This window comes from Corvus cornix, chromosome 7 (genome assembly GCF_000738735.6).
Source record: "Corvus cornix cornix isolate S_Up_H32 chromosome 7, ASM73873v5, whole genome shotgun sequence".
Taxonomy (NCBI): Eukaryota; Metazoa; Chordata; class Aves; order Passeriformes; family Corvidae; genus Corvus; species Corvus cornix.
Genome location: NC_046337.1, coordinates 5,250,700 through 5,268,458, shown reverse-complemented (window position 1 = coordinate 5,268,458; position 17,759 = coordinate 5,250,700). Strand labels below are relative to the sequence as shown.

Sequence of the window (17,759 nt, the reverse complement as noted above, 5' to 3'; positions counted from 1 at the left end):
GTCAATAGCACTCTCTCTTGTTCCCTGTATATATAGTTTCTATGTTCTCAGAGATATTTATTCCATTAATTGATCATTATTGCTGTGCTGGATATTATACACTTATGAGGAAATAGCTGAAGCCTTGCTTTTCAAGACAGTAACAAATTATTAGCTATGGTGACGATTGCACAGTAATGTTGACGTGACAAACAGGTTTGTTTTGTTTTTCCTTTAAAGTGTTCTTTCCCTTACCTCAATAGAGTATCTGCTCTGTGCATTGCACTCATCTGACACAGTGAATTCAAAGGTCTGCATTTCTTCTGAATCAACTTTCCAGAGAAGAAGGCCAGCAGGAGAGAGCCTGGCATCCCGTGGCCCAGCCTCCAAGATGAATAGCACAGCTGACCCTTCTGGATCCACTGCTATTAGCTGGTAAACAAAATTCTCACCAATAAATGTCAGCAGCTGGCTGGAGGGGGCCTGGAACACAGGAGGCAGGTTGTCTAAACAGCAAAAATGAAACCATGATTACATAAACTCCAGTTTCTCCCATGTAAAGATTCTCAGAGCGGGTCTTTGAAGCACTGCTTTCAAAGAAAATGTACAGAGCATACCCAGAGGCTGATGGAGGAAGTGATTTGGGTCTTAGAGGGAGCAAATGGCTTTACCAAAAAGAACACCTTTTTTCTCACCTTTTTTTTGTGCCCTATACTGAATTTTTGTCCCATCCTGCACTTTGATTAATTTTGATGTGCTATCCGATCTATGGGAGTAAATAATGCATGATTTTCTAGAATCTCCCCCTAATACCAATTCTTACTAAAACTGCAATTAGTTATATTTCTTATACTTACATACTTGTTTAATCTATCTACCATCCATCCATTTAAATATAAGTAAAATAAATCTCAAAAGGATGAATGAAATATTAATTGGGAGGACAACTCAGAGGGAAAAGTAAATTGTAACTCTTTCATTGAGTAGACTCTCCTGCCTTTACCGATGAGGAATAATTAAGCCCAAGCAGCTTGACTGAATTCAGCTGGACATTCCATCAGGAACAAAGGTCTTTTCAGTGCCACTGCAGATACGTCAGGGATGCTGAGACTCTCTATCCCCAGTGACAGTGGTGTGTATCATGTCACCTTTGGCACTGTTATTTCTAGGGTTGCTGTTTACATTCAGTATTTCCTCAATGAAGATAAACCCCCCTAATTTTACAAGGCTATTTAACAGCAGAAGACAAATGCTACCTGAAGATACTTCCAATGTACGTAGGCAAGGGGGACAAGGTAGAGAAAATGATAATATTTTATAATTAGAAGCCAAGGAAAAGTAAGATCTGATGAGTACCCTGAGGTGACAGCAACTCTTTTCAGGGCCAGGAATTTCATGTCCATGTCCTAAGCCTCCCCAGTCTCAAGGCATCTTTCCTCTTTAACCAGTAGTGCAAATTGACAGGTATTGATATTTAAAGGAGTCTTCTCACAATGTAATTTGACCATAGTTATGTTTAACTTAAAGCACATTTCTAATACCGAGGATTAATTTCAAGCCATGCTCTAACGTTATATACTTGTTCTCATAAGGACTCCCTGCATTATGCTCATGGGAAATCACCATTAGGGTTTTTTTTTGTGGTGCATATCATTTCTATCCAACTTTGCTTTCCATAGCACGGTTTAGATTATGCAATTATTTAAATATGTATCTCCTTTATTGCTGCTGTGCTATGAGAGCTTCCTAAAATGCTTGTCCAGCAGATTGTCCTGGCATCACTGTTGAAAGCTTCCATCTATTCATTTACCTTTTATTTCCCAAACACTGAAGCCATGGAGCCCATAAAAGTTGTGCCCAAAAGTAATCAATGAAATATTGATGCAGGGTATGCATTTATGGATAAACACAAAGGTGTTAACTGAATGGATGGTAAGTGGAAGTGGTAGGCACAAAATAACATAAAATCAGATGTTCTGAAAGGAGTCTGTGGAGGAGTGTTTCTAATTCTACAGAGATCTGCTTGCCATCCAGTAAATATATATACACTCTCCCTATTACTTCAGAACTTTCAAAGTAGTTTTTGCACTTTTGAAAACAGGTCGGACAAACCCTTTTTTCTAAATACTTTTAAATGTTGACATCATTTAAAAGTGAACCATGATGGGTTTCAGAGTTCCCAAATCACTTCTAGTCTTACAAATTTCAAAACAAATGCAGTTTTTACTTTTTAAACCATTTCCTGAATTTTAAAATTGAGCTCTCTTGGTATTAGTAATGAATCTGTCTGTGTAACACTCAGGATCAGCTCATCCCTAGGAATGCTGCTGCTCTGGCCAACTCAATATAAGGTCAGGTTAGGTGTGGCTCTGAGCAACCTGGTCTAGTGGGAGGTGTCCCTGCCCACGGCAGGGGTTGGGACAAGATGATCTTTAAGGTCCATTTCAAACCCTTCAGATGTTTCTATCATTCTATGATTCTATGACAGAAAGGAGGCAAGGTTTGTGAGTCACAGACAATATCCCTCTTCGGACTTAAATATTTTTCTGGGGGAAAACACACAACTTCCAAGTGTACATGTTCTTCTTCAGGTCTGACTTACCCTTAGGCATTTTAACTACTCATCCGAGTGACATCCAAAGGGAGTTTTAGTTGGCCAGCTTTTGGGATGTTATAAAACTGCAACAAACCAAGCAGACTGGTTCTGTGACTCACATACCTTTCTGTAATGTGTTTGTGTTTACAAAGCCTAAAAGCACAGAGAAACTCTGTCTAGAAGCACCACATGGATCTAAATAAAATCAGTAATTTAATTTTTATACTGACCAGATGTAAGCGTGCTCACGTAAGGGAGGAGATGGGCTGTGGGGATAGCGCTGCTGGAAACACGGATTTTCTGCGAAGTGTGGGGCAAGCAATGGTTGCTGTTTACACAGGGCATGTAGCCATGGAAAAGCCATGATTAAGTCTTCAGCCTTCAGGAGATGCTTTAAAAGGCAGACTTGTCCATGACCCCTGCCTCGAGGGGCTGCAGAATGAGCCTTTGGGTTCTGTGGCAGTGAAGGTAAGAGTGGCTGATCCCTATCACCTGGACTCCCTGCCAATCCAAGCTCTGTTATGTGGCATTTCATAAGATTTGGCTCAGAGAAAGGAAGCAATTCTTCCAGATACCAAAAATATATACTAGTGTTTTAAAAACAGTGTTTTCCCCAAATTGCCTCCTTAAAGATTTGTACCTGCAAGATGCTGACAGAGATATTTAGGGTTCATCACGTTTAGCTGACAGACTTGGGCACTGCATGGGGCACTGTCATATCAAAATTTTATTTTCAGGTATTTTTTTCATTTATTAATCTGAGATTTATCAGATTTCAGACAGAAAAAGATGCATAGTGTATGCAGTGGAGTCTGCATTTCTGGTGCACCCAATTATTCCCGCTGCAAACAGTCCATGTGCACTGCACAGGACAGATTCAGGTTATCTGAATGAAGGAACACTATATTTAATAAAATGAGTCATAAAGTCACAGATAAGTGCTTCTAAATTCTAGAAAAGAAACCCCTGTCTTACTTTCATTAACAGACCAGGTGAACTTAGAATTGTCAGGTTCACAGAGAAGACAAGGGCTGGTAGGGCTTGACTCTCCTTCACCATAGCAAAGTCCATCTATATTGCATGTATTATCCTGTCAAAAAAAAAAGGGAAATAAAAACGGGTAGGAGGTGAAGGCGATGGAAAAAAAGGAATAAGAAATAAAGATATTATCAATTAATAGTTTCCTGATATAAGCAGAAATTCACTTGTCTCTTGAAACAATGAAAGAGTAGCAATTTAAATGTTGGTGTTCTCTGCTTACAGCGAGGAAACAAGCCGTGGAAGTTTTCCAGTTCCAGCTTGGGATCCTTGTAGCTTTGAATGTTTTAGCTTAGGCAATGCGGTGTTTCTTTGTCATAGATGGATGATGGATGCAACAGAATGCGACTCTTTTCCCATTTCCACGCTCATGTGGTGTATGTGGTCATTTTTCCCAGCTGTTTCTGTTAATGTGGTGAGTATCAGGTAGCCATACAAGGCTCACAAAACCCAAGACTAGATAAAAGCTCCGTTTGAAATACTGGAATCCTGCTCTTATTTCTGGAGTTCTTCATAAATGTATGCCAAAGCAGGGCTATAAAAGCAGAATAAAGGAGTGCATTAGAGTTTAGGCTCCCATGAGGGAGCTGTAGATAACAGCTGAGCACATCCGCGGTGCCTCGGTGGAGTGGAACATCCCAAAAGAGCATCGTGTGGTGATGCTCTGTGGGCACAGCAGCCTTTGGGCTGACCTGCTCCTCTCCCAGTTGGGGAGCCCACCAGGGCCAGAGGAGCCACGTGGGTTCCACGTGGGCAGAAGACACTTGCATTCTCTAAGAGGTGAGCACAGGGACATAATTAACAGGTGTAGTTAAAGATCTATCCCATGGGAAGGTCCAATGGCCGAGTTAGGCCTTGTAGCCTGTGTTGAGCTGCACAGGCAGGTGGGACTTTATCTGACCATGCCAATTCCCAGGAAAACATGGAGTACTTTTGGGAACAAGGGGAATGTCCTGGCCACAGTGGGACTGCAGGAGGGAGAAGCTACCAAGACCAAACACGTTTTCACTTTTCCTTCCTTGGCTTTTCCCAGACTGATGTGTCCCATTACTGGCCTTGTGGTTTCTGTCTACTGATTTACTGGTGTCCCAAACTTCTTTTGCAAACTGCATGAGTTAATATTTTAAATAATATTACTTTATGAGTAATAGGTAAGGTAGAGAAACAAAAAACATTCTCATAATGGCCCCAACATGATAGAACATGACAGATCTCCAGCATTAAAACCTGGATGTTAATTAGATTTTATTACATTGTTGTTTTCCAGGGCTTGATGCACTGATGAAAAAAAAAAAAAAAGATACTTTTTTTTCTGTGATAGGATGGTACAGAATGGGCTCCATAAAAGAACACAGAATGTGAAATGGCCTGATATAAAGTGTCCCCTAATTGAAACACCTTTTCTGGAAGCAATTTAGGTGTTGCAGAGTAATGTAGAAGGGGTAATTAGACTGTGGTCTGATGCATTTGGAAGCCTACTTCAAATATTCCCTTGAAGCATCTTAGAATAGAAATTACTGTAATCCCTAGAGAACACCATATTGAGAGAAAATAGATATTTCTGAGTTTCATAAACTTAAGAATAAGGAAAGCCTTTGACAAAAACCCCTCACCTTAGATTTAAGTGAAATTATTCTGACACAATTATTTTTATCTGAAACTAAAGTGGTTTTGCCCTCAGTTGGGCTGCGTTGGGTTTCCCTGCCCTTATCTCTCTGAGAGCAGTGACAGAGGGACTTTGGGACAGCCAGTCAAGGTCAAACTACCACATGGGCCTATAAGGTAACTTCTATTCACTCACTAACTTGAAAAAGAAGTGAACTTTTTAAAAATTTTGGTAACTGGTATGTGCTTGCAATCAGTGCAGGTCTTAAAACTGTGTTTTCTCATCAGCATTAATGAGAACAGTGAGGCAAATCAGTTAAGGTGCACCTGATTAATCTTCATTTTATAAAAAAGCTGACTGGTGGCCTTCTATGAATTCATACTTGCCTCAGGGCAGGAGAGCAGGATCAGCACATTCCAATAGCCCACCTAATACCCTCCAAAAATTTTTTGAAGCCCCACTGCAAACCAGATGATTTGCTTAATGCAGGTCTCAGGAAAAAAGAACAGGGAAGATTTTTTCAAGGGATGTTACACCAGTAAGTCCACAGGAAAGCAGAGGGTTATAGTTCTCTGCAGGCAGTTTCTAACATGTTGGCAGTTTAAAATATAGCTCTAGACTTCTGATTATGGTTTTGAAACTGTCAAAATACTGTATGTTTGTACTTAGCAGTGTTTAATGCAAGCAAGAACGGTTTATGTTCTCTCAAGGGTGTTCTCACATGACAAAAACTGTATAACATGCATCTTTGTGTGCCTCTTGCTAAGGCAGAAAATGGGAATAGAAATGATATACCCTCACCAAACAGGCTGGGAGAGGGAAAATAGCAGAGACACTTCAGAAGTGAAGTTGAGCCTTTCAGGGCAGGCTCCTCACTCTTATTTACTCCCACTAACAGCTGCAAAGGATAAATATTGCTAACCACAGACTTTCCTGACGTGTTTGTGTGAGGAAGGTCCATCATAAAGCATGCTCTATCAGGTGTTCATACCCCACATAAATATGAAAAAGAAATAAAATATCTCAGACGTGCGGTTGTGAAAGAGAAAAGTGAAGTGTTGGGCTGTGCAGCTGATCTGTGAAATAGGTTCTCCCCTTCCAGAGCAGTTATTACACAGAGTACATCAGAGGGAGGGAGAGGGCTAAGGAAGAGATGAACGATCCGTATTAAACCTTTATGATCTTTAAATTACCTTTAATTTACAAAGTCCGGTCGGATGGAATTGGCAGACCTGGCAGACCGCGTCGTACAGGGTCAGCACTCTGGAATTACTGTACTGGAAGCCATCGTTAGTGATCTAAATGATACAAAATCATCTTTATAAGTAATAATGTTCCATATGGAGACTGTCTGCTCATTGTGGAGCACATACTGCTGCCCCCTTGAACTGGATGTGTGCCAGCAAGATAAATTAAACCACTTGTGAGTGGCTCTGCAAGCTAACAAATTGCTTAATGCTCCAAACTGGAAACTCTTCATTAATAACCAAAAGATCTTTTGGCTCAGCTGGCATTCAGCTTTTCTGATTGCTGTTAGGTTTTATCCTGAGGGGCTAATTTTTCCAATACCCTTATGGAAGCTGTACTCAAGTACTACAAGGGGGATTTCAAGGAGTTGTGGAACACAATTAACATTTTTGGCTGGAACTCAAAACCACTTTTTTACTAATAGCAAGTCAGTAAGCAAAATCCTTGGGCTGAAAGTTAAAAAAAAAAAAAAAAAAAGAGAATGTGTATTATATAGGGTTATTTGAAATTAACCTTATAAAATGTTTAAGGGTGGACAATATGAGAGAGCAACAGTTTCCTTTCTATAGGAAGGTACATTAGAGCAGTCACCTGTCCCAGCTCACAGTAGGTACATGTGGGTAATTCAGAAAGCCTAGAACATGGCCTTTTTTCTCTAAGAATGCTTACATGATACAAAAGAGTTGAGAAAATTAATATTTTAATTTTTCCACAATAAAAATGAAAATGTACCAGAGAAGTGTGGGAAAGTGGTTAACTTCCGAGAATACTTTGTGAGACATCTTGAGAGGTGTGAACCTTAAAGAGCACCCCAAAACCCTGGGGAAAGCCATGCTGTAGACACTGATGAGAACCAGCAGGAAAGCCAAGCCCTTTTATCAGGTATTTTTCAGTTTTTGTCTTCTCACAATCAAAATAAAGCTGCTGTTTAGCAGGCCTAACAGAGCCTTTGCTGTGGATTCATCAGGTGCCCCTGTGTCTTCTTGCTATGAAATCAACCCCCAGCCCTTGTCCATCTGTCCTGTGACCCCAAAGCTGAAACATCCTGTCCCTTTGCAGGTGATGTTTACAAGATTGAGGGCATAAAGTTTTTGATCAGTCAATAAACTCTTTCAGTTCACAGAAAGAATGTTATGTTAAACTGAACAAAGATAAACAGAAGCACAGAGAGCATAAAATACTTAGTAAATTTCAATTATCATGAATTGGTTGAAAGCTCATGGAACATAATAGAGCAGATTCTCCCACAATGTCACACGGGATAGTTCTCAGCTCAAAATGCACTGTGAGCTCAGAGTGTTTGTGCCTGCAGAAAACTCCACAAGGAGAGGAACAGGCAGTATTCGTGGATATTCACAATTTGAACTTGTGGAAGTGGAATAACTTCTGTGGACTAATATAAATTGGTCCAAAAATCCAGTAAAATTAATTGACCTAACAAAATTCATCAGTTTAAGGAAAATATTAGACTATTGATATATTAGATTATACCGTGTTGTACTACAGGTAAAAATGCTTTTAAAAGAAGTAACTAATTTCTCCTGCATTTTGAGAAAAAAGGAAATAGGCAACCCCCCTCTAGACCGGCTCTTCACTGAAAGACTCTGGCAGCAAGACTTCCATTAAGAATTTATTATTCCTAATGTAATTTAAATATCGTTTAACTTCATTCTTTTACCAAAGTATCCAATGTTGTCTCAATACCATTGCACTAATAATGGGTGAAGAAATGGCTAGACAGGGAAAAATATAAAAAACTGTAAAATTGAACTAATTGTTCTGTCTGAAGCGAGCATTGTGAGTGAAATGTAACACTTGAAATTTGATTTTTTTAATCTATATTTTTTCTACATTCTATTATAACCATCCATTCTGATCTCCGTTTAGAATTGTGCTGTTTTATAGCTATTTTAATTGCTTTTCCATTAGTCATCTTAGTGATGTGGAACAAACACTTTGATGAGAACTAAGCTGAGCAAACCTTAAACTTGTTTGGATCTTAAGAGGCAAAAACCCACTTAGAGTTGGGCCTTGTTTGCTTGAGCATAAGTATCTTCTGGAAAGAAGGAGCTGCTTCTGGATAGATGGAAAGGATGATCAGGAATTCTGTTGCTTCTGCCTCAGGTTTTTCATCTGTCATGAAATGATCTTGGCTATTGGCATCACTCTACACAGACTTTGTATGAAAGTTTCTAAATGAAAAATGAAAGCTATAAAACTGTCCTGAGTTCAAATTCAGTTTTTGCCTCGCTGAATTTTTAGCAAATATTTTTTTATTCTAGACAAATGCAGCAACAACAACTTAATGAAAAGGAAGAGAGCTGTTTCCCAAATTAGATTAGTGCCTGCCAAGCTCTTTCACCTCTTCACCCAGGCATCTGCCTGGACAGCTCAAGTCATCTGCTGTCCAAGCATGGGTTTGTATTTTGATATCTCAATTAATTATGCCAAACACTCTGGTATAGCCACATGTACTTTCTTATCTGCATTCGGCAGCATGTCATGGAAACAATGGGCAAACATGAATACAAGAGGAGATAAAATGAAAGAGCACTGTGAGAGTTCTTGTTTCCTCAGTGCTGGTGGTGAAAAAAGCTTTAGTGAAATTTTTCTGGCTCCTTTGAAATTTGATTTGGAAGGGGGGAGATATTCTGAAAATATTGAACAGTGACATTTCCAGAAAGAATTGTGTTGATTTTTGGTTCTGAAAAATCTTTTAGCTATATTTTGAAAAGTAGGTATGGAGATACATAACCCAGATCATCAATGTTGCAATAAGTCTTATGAGGAACTTTCTGGAGCACGGATTTTTGAACACCTGTGGAATTAATTGAAAGTAATTTTTTATCTTGAAAAGCTCCATGATTTTGTTCTCTGTGCTGCCATGTAAGGCCAGCTGTCTTTGAAACTGAGCACTGGGCTCTGCCTTCCCAATTTGTTCATCAAAAGATCCACAGGAGTACCAGGATTCACGTGCAGGCTGAGATGATTTAATTGAGCATTCGCTGTGTAGCCGTCAGCCTGGCTCCTCTGCAGGGTTTGAAGGAGAGGGAAAGGGCAGGAGGCTTACAGGTGCAGAGGTTTTCTTGAGCTTTAGTGCACGGAAAGAGAGTTTTTGTACCTATTTTTGAGGGAAAAGAATGAGAAAAATTGTACAGACTTCCTCAGGGCTGAATGGAAGCACTTGAACACAATCAGAATTGTAATAGACCTGCGCTGTGAGGAAGCTGTCCTGGGAATACTGGAGAAACCTTCCTGTGCGTATACAAGGATTTTAGCTGTCCTCTTGGGCCAGGAACGTCCAGGATGTCTCCCTGTCAGACCCTTCCACCATGAGGCAGCATTTTATCTCACAGCTGGCAGAGTTCAATACCTTTTTTGAGAAATTTTGGAGGCCTGAGCAGAGGACCTTCCCTCCTGGTTCAGCCCTGGTGTGTGACACAAGGAAGGTCCAAGGTCCACCCCAGCAGCAAACACTCAGGCTCTTCTCCCACAGAGGTTTTACCCTAATGTCCTAAACTTCCAAATCCTTATCTTTTTTTAAATAAAGACTGACTAGAAATCATGCCCTGCCAAACATCTTTCTGTTTCCCCCAGGCCATGTGGCAGCACATGTCCCCAGCTGGGGTGCAGGTGGCTGCAGGGTGCAGGACAGGCAGTAACACCATGGTGAAGGGAGTGTTTTACGTGTTTCATTTTGCATGCTGCAATTTTCACAGCACATCTGCAGTCTCCCTACAATGGCAATATAGTCTTCTCAGCTGCAGAGCCTTTAAAAGATCTCAGTCTTGTATAAAATCAAGTGATCTGCAGAAAATAACCATCCAGGCTGAGAGTGAGACCAAGGGCAGCAGGCACGCAGGGTCGGGAAGGCACTGGTTTCCTGGGAATATTTAGAAAGTGGGTACCATTTTGTGAAAATAAGCAGCTAAAACCACAGCACAGAACCCAGAACAAGCAGATACTGCACATGCTTCTTCCTGCAGCCATTCAGGTCAGGACTGTGACCGTGACATCCCAGCTCAAGACTGCCCAAGAGCCAGCCTGTGCCCTTCTCCTGCACCGTGCACGCAGCGCTCGCGCAGCCAGGGAGTCAGAGCTCTCTGACACTTGCAGCCTAATCAGGAGCTTGAGCTGGGCTTTTCAGAAATGGAATACTAATGATTAACAATTGATTAGCACAACTGCATCAATCTCAGGTGATTACCTCTAGAAGTGGTTGTAATTTGCACTTTTGGATTGGCTACAGAGACGCCTGGGTTTAGCTCATTGTTTTGGTTGGTGGGGTGGTTTTTTTTCTCTACATGACATTAGTGTATTTCTACAGGCATTTTCATTTCTGAAAGGAAGAAAATTGTGCTTTGCATTTTAATTTACCATGACAACTGATTTTCTCTTTCTAAAGCGTTTCTTAGAAACATAATAAAATTCCTACTTTCACTTGCCATCTTGCGAACGGCTCGTCGCCGGCCACGAAGTGCACAGCCTCTGTGATGTTCAGCAGTGGGATCTGGCAGTCAACAGCCTCAGAGCTCAGAAAAGCTGCTTTTGTGCTTTCTTGTTCTCTTGATATCCATTTGCCATCGAGATGCTACAGTAGAACAGAGGGAGAGTGCAGCAACTGAAGGCTCATATAAAGGGAATCAGGTTGTCAGTGTACGTTTGTATTTCTAATTGATAATATAAGGCATTCCTAGGTGTTTTATTTAAAAGGAATCATGCTGTTACTTTAGCTACTGTAAAGGGGAAGCCATGCTTAGCCATGCATGCAAGTGGGCTATTGATTTAGGAAGTGCTGTGGTCTGCACTTGGGACGAGCAGCTGGGATGAGACAGGGTGATGTAATCGAGTAACTTTGTGTTTGCTCCTGGAGCTCAGCAGCCAGCTCGTGGCTTCTTTAAGGTGATGTCAGCTACTCCTCTAGATCAGCTGCACAAAACATTCCAGGCTGGTAAGAGCTTCTGGAGCCCTAAGCGGGCATGGCAAATCTCAGCTCTGCCTCATGAGTGTGCCAGCACTGAGTGGGAGTCAGGCTGAGTGTCTGTTCTGAGGTGGATTTATGAGTTTAATCAAACATTTCATATCTGAGGATGCTGATCCACCAAATAACTTAGTTGCAGCATTGCCTGTGTATAGTTGTTTATGATAAAATTACAGTGCTAGCATAAGAGATGAATTTAATGCTCATTAAAAGTTCTGATTTGGTGTTGAACTATGACTAAGAAAATTCAAATAAGAGCATCTGTAGCTGTGCTGAGGAAACCCTATGTTCAGCCACAAAACTTAGCATTTAAATGTGTTTAGGAAAACAACCGAGTGCGGTGATTCCAGATGTACAAAATGAGAAATAATATTGTGATGTCAGGCTCCAATGGAGTACAGAACAGCTGAACCAAACAGGAGTCAAACAAAACTCCACAGAGATAATGAGCAAGAACTCATGGCTGTGCATTTCCAGGGAATCAGTCCTGGAAAGGCCTGAGCCTCTTCAGCTCCCCTCGCTCGTAGCACACACAATGGCAGTGGGCTTGGAAGGTGTTTATACTCTGATGAGGCAGTGAGAGAACATAGCACAGATGAGAGTAAAAGATTTCTATATAAACATGATAAAGTTTGGCTGTATCATCAATATTTTAGGAGCCAACAGGGGGCTGCTTACCATTAACCTGGTGACCTGGCAGTGCAGGCTGGGGGACTCTCTGAATCCCAGGCCAAACACCCGGATCCTGGTGCAGTCCGAGGCACGGATGTCACAGAGGCCCCCGTTCTCCAAGCCTGTGATTTCCAAGGCTTGCTCTGCAAGGGGGAGATGGAGACAAAGCTTTAGAGAGCAGCACTTACACGCCGTTCTGTTCTGCTTTTTCAGAGATTTTGTTATAGTTGTTCCTGGTTGTTGTGGTTTGATACTTTTCCTTAGGGTCTTCCTTGCCTCCCTGTGGATTTCTCTTGAATAGGAAACAGTGGTTGTCAGAGGGGGAAGCAGCAAACCTCCATTAAAGATTGTCCTGTGCACCCAGTGCTGCAAGATGTGTCAGAGCTTCTGAGTCAATTCACTGGAGCTGTGGCTTGGTGTTAAAAGGTCTCCAGGGGTAAAACTTCTGCTGACCTAAGTATCCAGTGGTAATACTGCTGCTGACCCAGGCAACAGGGTGGGAGCACAGCTGAGAGGACAAGGCCTCATCCCATAGCATGGAGAAGCAAGGAAACAAGGCAAATCCATGTCACCAGGCTCCCTGTAGTGTTAAAAAGCAGGGTAAAAGCCAGTCCTATGTTTTTGTTCTGTTGTTTGGGTTTTTTTCCCTAAAGTTTTGGAGGCAGTAAAAGGATTCTCAAAGGAAAGCCTTCTTGAGAGGGTTAAATCATTGATGGTAGTGCTCAGCTCTGCACTCTGCCAGCACAAAGGGTATGCACCAGCTAAGTTTCCCTTAAAGCCTACATTGAGGCCTTAAGTAAGGCTTAAGTGGTGTGCAGACTCTGCTGGCTCCCTTACAAGGCTGACTTGCACCTATTGCTGTTTTTAAAATGTTTTATGATTCTCAGGTAATGTTTCCTTTGAGTTCTGTTTTACTTTAGGTACTCACCATTTAAAATTGCTCATTGCTTTCATGTTGGAGTTATTTCTACAGAGGAAAAATGCAAATCCATTGCATGCCAGGATTCACATATTCAATTAAGAAAAATCATAATTTGGTAGATATTTGCATCAGCTCTTGGCTAGCACAACACTCAGAATGGCTTCAATATCATACATCAATAACAGCAGTCAGTCAGGATCATGGTTACATGTTTTTATTTATACTGTTTGTACTTCTAGTGGTAGGGAGAAGCCACTATGGTGGCAAGTAACACAAAGGAGAACATTTTCTTCTTGCCTCCTGAGCAGCACTTAATAACAGGGGTGTGACCAGGAGTCCTGGGAGGGACTTTGCTCACCAGCAGAGTGGAGTCCCAGTTGTTATTCCCACTTACCTTCCTCTTCCCAGCCCCGTCACCACTGCTCTGGCAAAGCAATATTGCCCATCAATTTTCTCTGAGCTGTAGCTTAGCTAAAACAGAAGCTCTCCATCACCTAATATTTTAATGGTACATTAGTTCAGCTCTGATTGGAGGGGCAAAATGCCCTGAGCTGAATTGATAACCTTCCCCAGCACCTCGCTGTTCCTTTAGGGCTCTGCCATTAAGGCTGTAATTAGGAAAAATGCTGTTTAAACACTGCCATCCCACCAGATTGCAGCCTGTAACAACAGAGCTGCATGACTCACGCTTTTCCAGAGAAAAGAAGGAAGGAAAGCAACATAAATATGAAAAATAGTGAAAAGACTTCTTTTTGCCCTGCACTTCTGAAATGCTTTTAGCTTTTCTTTCATTTTTTTTTTAATTGATTTTATTGCAGCAGTATTACCAACACTGCTGGACGCTTTGCAATATTTACAAGAAGAGAAATCGTTTACAGCTTATCAGCTTTTCATCAGTTACTGGTGGATTCCTGTAACTCACAAAACTATTAGTCAGATGTGGTGACTGGTTTTGATAAATTGCCTTCTTCTGTGGTTAGTGCATAAAAATTTTAAAAAAAAATGCTTCATTATGTTTTTCATGAGATTTTAATAGTTAGGCCCATTGGTACTGAGGTAGCTTGGATTGCATTAATGTTTTCATTATCACTGCAGATTTTCAGGCTTCTGTGGGTGAAGCAGAATCTCAGGGGCTGGTAAGGAGTGAGGCACAGGAGTGTGCTCCTGCAGCCCTTCCTGTTCCACAAAAGCACTCTCAGGTCAGCTGCTTGTTGATGAGACGCCTGCCCTTCCCCAAGGGTTTCCTCAATCTTTAAGGACACACTCCCGTGTCAGGGTCAGGGCAGGATTACCCAGCCCCAGTGACTTACAGTATCAGCACAGCATTTTGTATTTATTCCTCTCAAGCCATTCTGTACACACTTGTCAGGGTTTCACCCCAGCCAGGAACCGAACATCACACAGGCACTCACTCACTGCCCCTCCTGGCAGGATCAGGAAGATAATCAAAAGGGAGAGAGTGAGAAAATGTGTGAGTTAAGGGCAGTTTAATGGGAGAGAAAAGGAAGAAAATTACAGTAATGATAATAATTATTATAAAATATTTAGAATATACAAGTGATGCACAATGCAATTGCTCACCACTCACCACTGCCCAGCCAGTACCTGAGCAGTAGCCCTGGCCAGCTTTTCCCCCAGTTTATGGACTGAGCAGGATGCCATATGGAAGAGGATATCCCTTTGGTCAGTGGGGGTCAGCTGTCCTGTCAGTGTCCCCTCCCAGCTCTCTGTCCACCCCCAGACTACTTGCTGGCAGGGCATGAGAACATGGAAAGTCCTTTCCTTAATACAAAAACTACTTGGCAGCAACTGAAAACATCAGTGTCTTACCAGCTTTAAGACTGATGGAAAATAAAAGTAATTGTCATGTCTCCTTTTTTAAAGTAGTGGATACTAGAGTTCAGCCTTTAGACCTCAGTATAGGCAATACATAAATATTGACAAGGCCTGGTGTTTTTATCTGTTTTTTAAAATGAGGTGTCACATGTAATGGGTGTAGGAATTTTAGGCATTTGGTTTTAATGAGAGTTTCTGTCTGTCTTCCCCTCTGCCTTCTAGTGTTGTTGCATATTAGCCAGTTTCAACCAAACAGGGGAGAGGAAATCTCCATGACACCAGCTTTGGAAAAGTCTCCTGGCAGTTGGCAGCTGGGCACTCAAACATCCAGATCCTGTTCTTGCTGGGGTACAGGGATCAAGGTGTGGTCATTCATTGCTCCATGGTAGTGGAGGGGTAGTTGGTAAGTCCAGAAAGGTGATGACATCAGAAGGAAATACAGGAGAGCCTGAAAAACCCAGCAAAAGAGCTGCAAGTAGTTCAGCTAAAGACTGGAGGGGAGAAAGACAAGAGCAATGAAAAGAGCTGGGAAACATCACAAGGGTGAGAGCGAGGGCAAAAGTGCAGATGTCCAGAGAAAGCAGAGGTTTTGGAGACCTGGGATGGATGTCTGATGTCTGCAGGGGGGCAAGTTAGAGGCAGGAGAGTTATCTGTAGGTAATGAGGAAGTTCCTGGAAGAAGCTTGTAAAAAGTATGATATATTTGAACATTAATAATTTATGTTTAGGAAGTGAGAATATCAAAATTCAACAAAATCCAGGGCAGAACGTCCTCCTTCTCTTCTCTGTATGGTCTATAGACCAAGAATATGCTTTGACTTTTACTGGTAGATCAAAAACTGAAGCTCAGGTTGGTGCCTGGGGCTCAGATATGTGACAGGGTGCAGCATGTGTTCATATCCACTGGCTCAGGCATGGGCATCCTGCTGCATTTCCAGTGCCCAGTCTGTACACACAGCAAGTAAACACCAAAAAAATGCATCTATCACCTGGCAGAACATTGCATTGGGACAGTGATGAACAACAGGGAATGCTGGGCAGATAAAACTAAAAAAAAAAATCTTGTGCTTTAATGAAACTGTTTTGAGATAAAAAGGAGAGAGGAGTCTGGAGTTCAAGGTGGAAATCTCAAAGGCCTCCAGACCTCAGGTGACAGAATAAGGGATCTGTGCTGTTTGGTTTGCAGTGCTTGTGTTGTGCCTCCCTCAAGGCACAATACCTCCCCCACCTTCCCTTCCTTCTCCTCCCATCTCCAGTAGGAATTTCCAGAAAAGAACAGTAAATTCAGAGTTGCTGACAGTGTGGTTTCATTCCGTAATCATTTACATGAATCAAACCTGACAAGGAGCACAGGCTGCATCAAAGACTGAAACCCCCACATAAATGCATGGTTGGTTTTACAGGTATTTGTTGCAGTGTATTATGTAAATAATATGCACAGTAGTAGAAGTAAAGTGAAGACAGTTGACACAAAATCAAGAATATTGCAAAACTACACTTATTGAAGCCTTGCTGATGGATAGATATGGTTCATGTTGGATTTACTCATTTGATTAGAAAAGTATCCCAGCACAAATAAACTTCCTTCTGCAATGTTTGAAAACCACCATGAGGCTTTGGGCTGGAGCAGCAGACCTGAAATTGAAATCAGCAAAAATTTTGCTTGAATAAAGAGAAGGAAAGGAACTGCCCTGCTTTTCTTAGAGGGGATGACAAATAAGCTATCTAAGCTATTGCTATTTCAAAAGCAAATCAAGAACCAGATCACAAGTGCTGGGCTGGGTTAAATCTTTGCTGAAATGCGCAAGTAAATGGCCCATGATGCCCAGTTGTCCCTTCCTTGGAATCAGGTAGATGATGAAACAATTTGCTATGCCAGAGCTTGCTCGTGTGGATGGGGACCTCCAAACACCATAGATATGAGGGCTCTGTATCAGAGCAAATTGATGCTTAATTATCTCACACCTTGGACAGAGCAAGCCTGAGTCTGCCTCCATTCAAATGCTTGCACAAACATTGTACTTCTTTTATATATAGAGTTATTACAGTCATCATAGACACAATCACTGAATCCATTATCCTGGAACTCGTGCTATCCATGACCCAAAGCTCATTTGATAATCCTCCCCAAGAAAACACTATCAGTATCCATATGCTGTTTGCCAGGAGTTTTGCACATCAGTGACCTCCCTGGCTTCTAAATGAAAACTGCTTTTTCCTGCTTCCAAAACCAGATCTCAGAGAACCAGAGCAGTTGAAGGACCTGGGGATTTTTAGTCTGGAGAAAAGGAGGCCTTCTCACTCTCTACAACTCCCAGAAAAGAGCTTGTGGCAAGGTGTGGATTGGTCTCTTCTCCCAACTAACAAGTGACAGGACAAGAGGAAATGGACTCAAATTGCAGCAGGGGAAGTTTATATGGGATATTATGAGAAATTTCTGCCCCAAAAGGGTGGTCAAGCACTGGAACAGGCTTCCCAGGGAAGTGGTGGAGTCACCATCCCTGGGGGTATTTAAAAGCCATGTAGGTGTGGCACTTGGGGACATGGTTTAGTGCTGGGCTTGGCAGTGCTGGGCTAACAGTTGGACTCGATGACCTTAGGGATTTTTTCCACCCTAAATGACTCTGTTTCCATAGTACCAAACTCCAGACCTAGGACTTTTCACTGGCATGGAGTGAATCTGGCTTTCTGCTTTGAGGGTCTCTGGCATCCAGTACAGATTGCAGACACGAGCCCTGGGAGAGTGTGGGGGAAAAGCATTGTGCCAGAGCTCACTGCATGTGAGAAATGGCCTGGCTCAATTTTGCACTGAAAGCATCCATGTGCTGCAACAATATGGTAGATTATTTTTTGCTTTAGAAATCTCACTATGACATTTTAG

General features: G+C 41.8%; 1 protein-coding gene across 1 annotated transcript in view; it reads right to left on the bottom strand.

Annotated features, from left to right (window-relative positions):
* Positions 1 to 17,759, bottom strand: part of LOC104694222 (von Willebrand factor D and EGF domain-containing protein-like) — a 170,396-nt gene that overhangs the window by 65,272 nt on the left and 87,365 nt on the right. The window contains exons 12-16 of the mRNA XM_039555503.1: positions 12,127 to 12,263; positions 10,903 to 11,058; positions 6,413 to 6,517; positions 3,551 to 3,665; positions 235 to 485 (exon numbers count right to left, since the gene is read on the bottom strand). Of these exons, the coding sequence (XP_039411437.1) occupies positions 235 to 485; positions 3,551 to 3,665; positions 6,413 to 6,517; positions 10,903 to 11,058; positions 12,127 to 12,263 (764 nt within the window). The remainder of the gene's footprint in view (positions 1 to 234; positions 486 to 3,550; positions 3,666 to 6,412; positions 6,518 to 10,902; positions 11,059 to 12,126; positions 12,264 to 17,759) is intronic.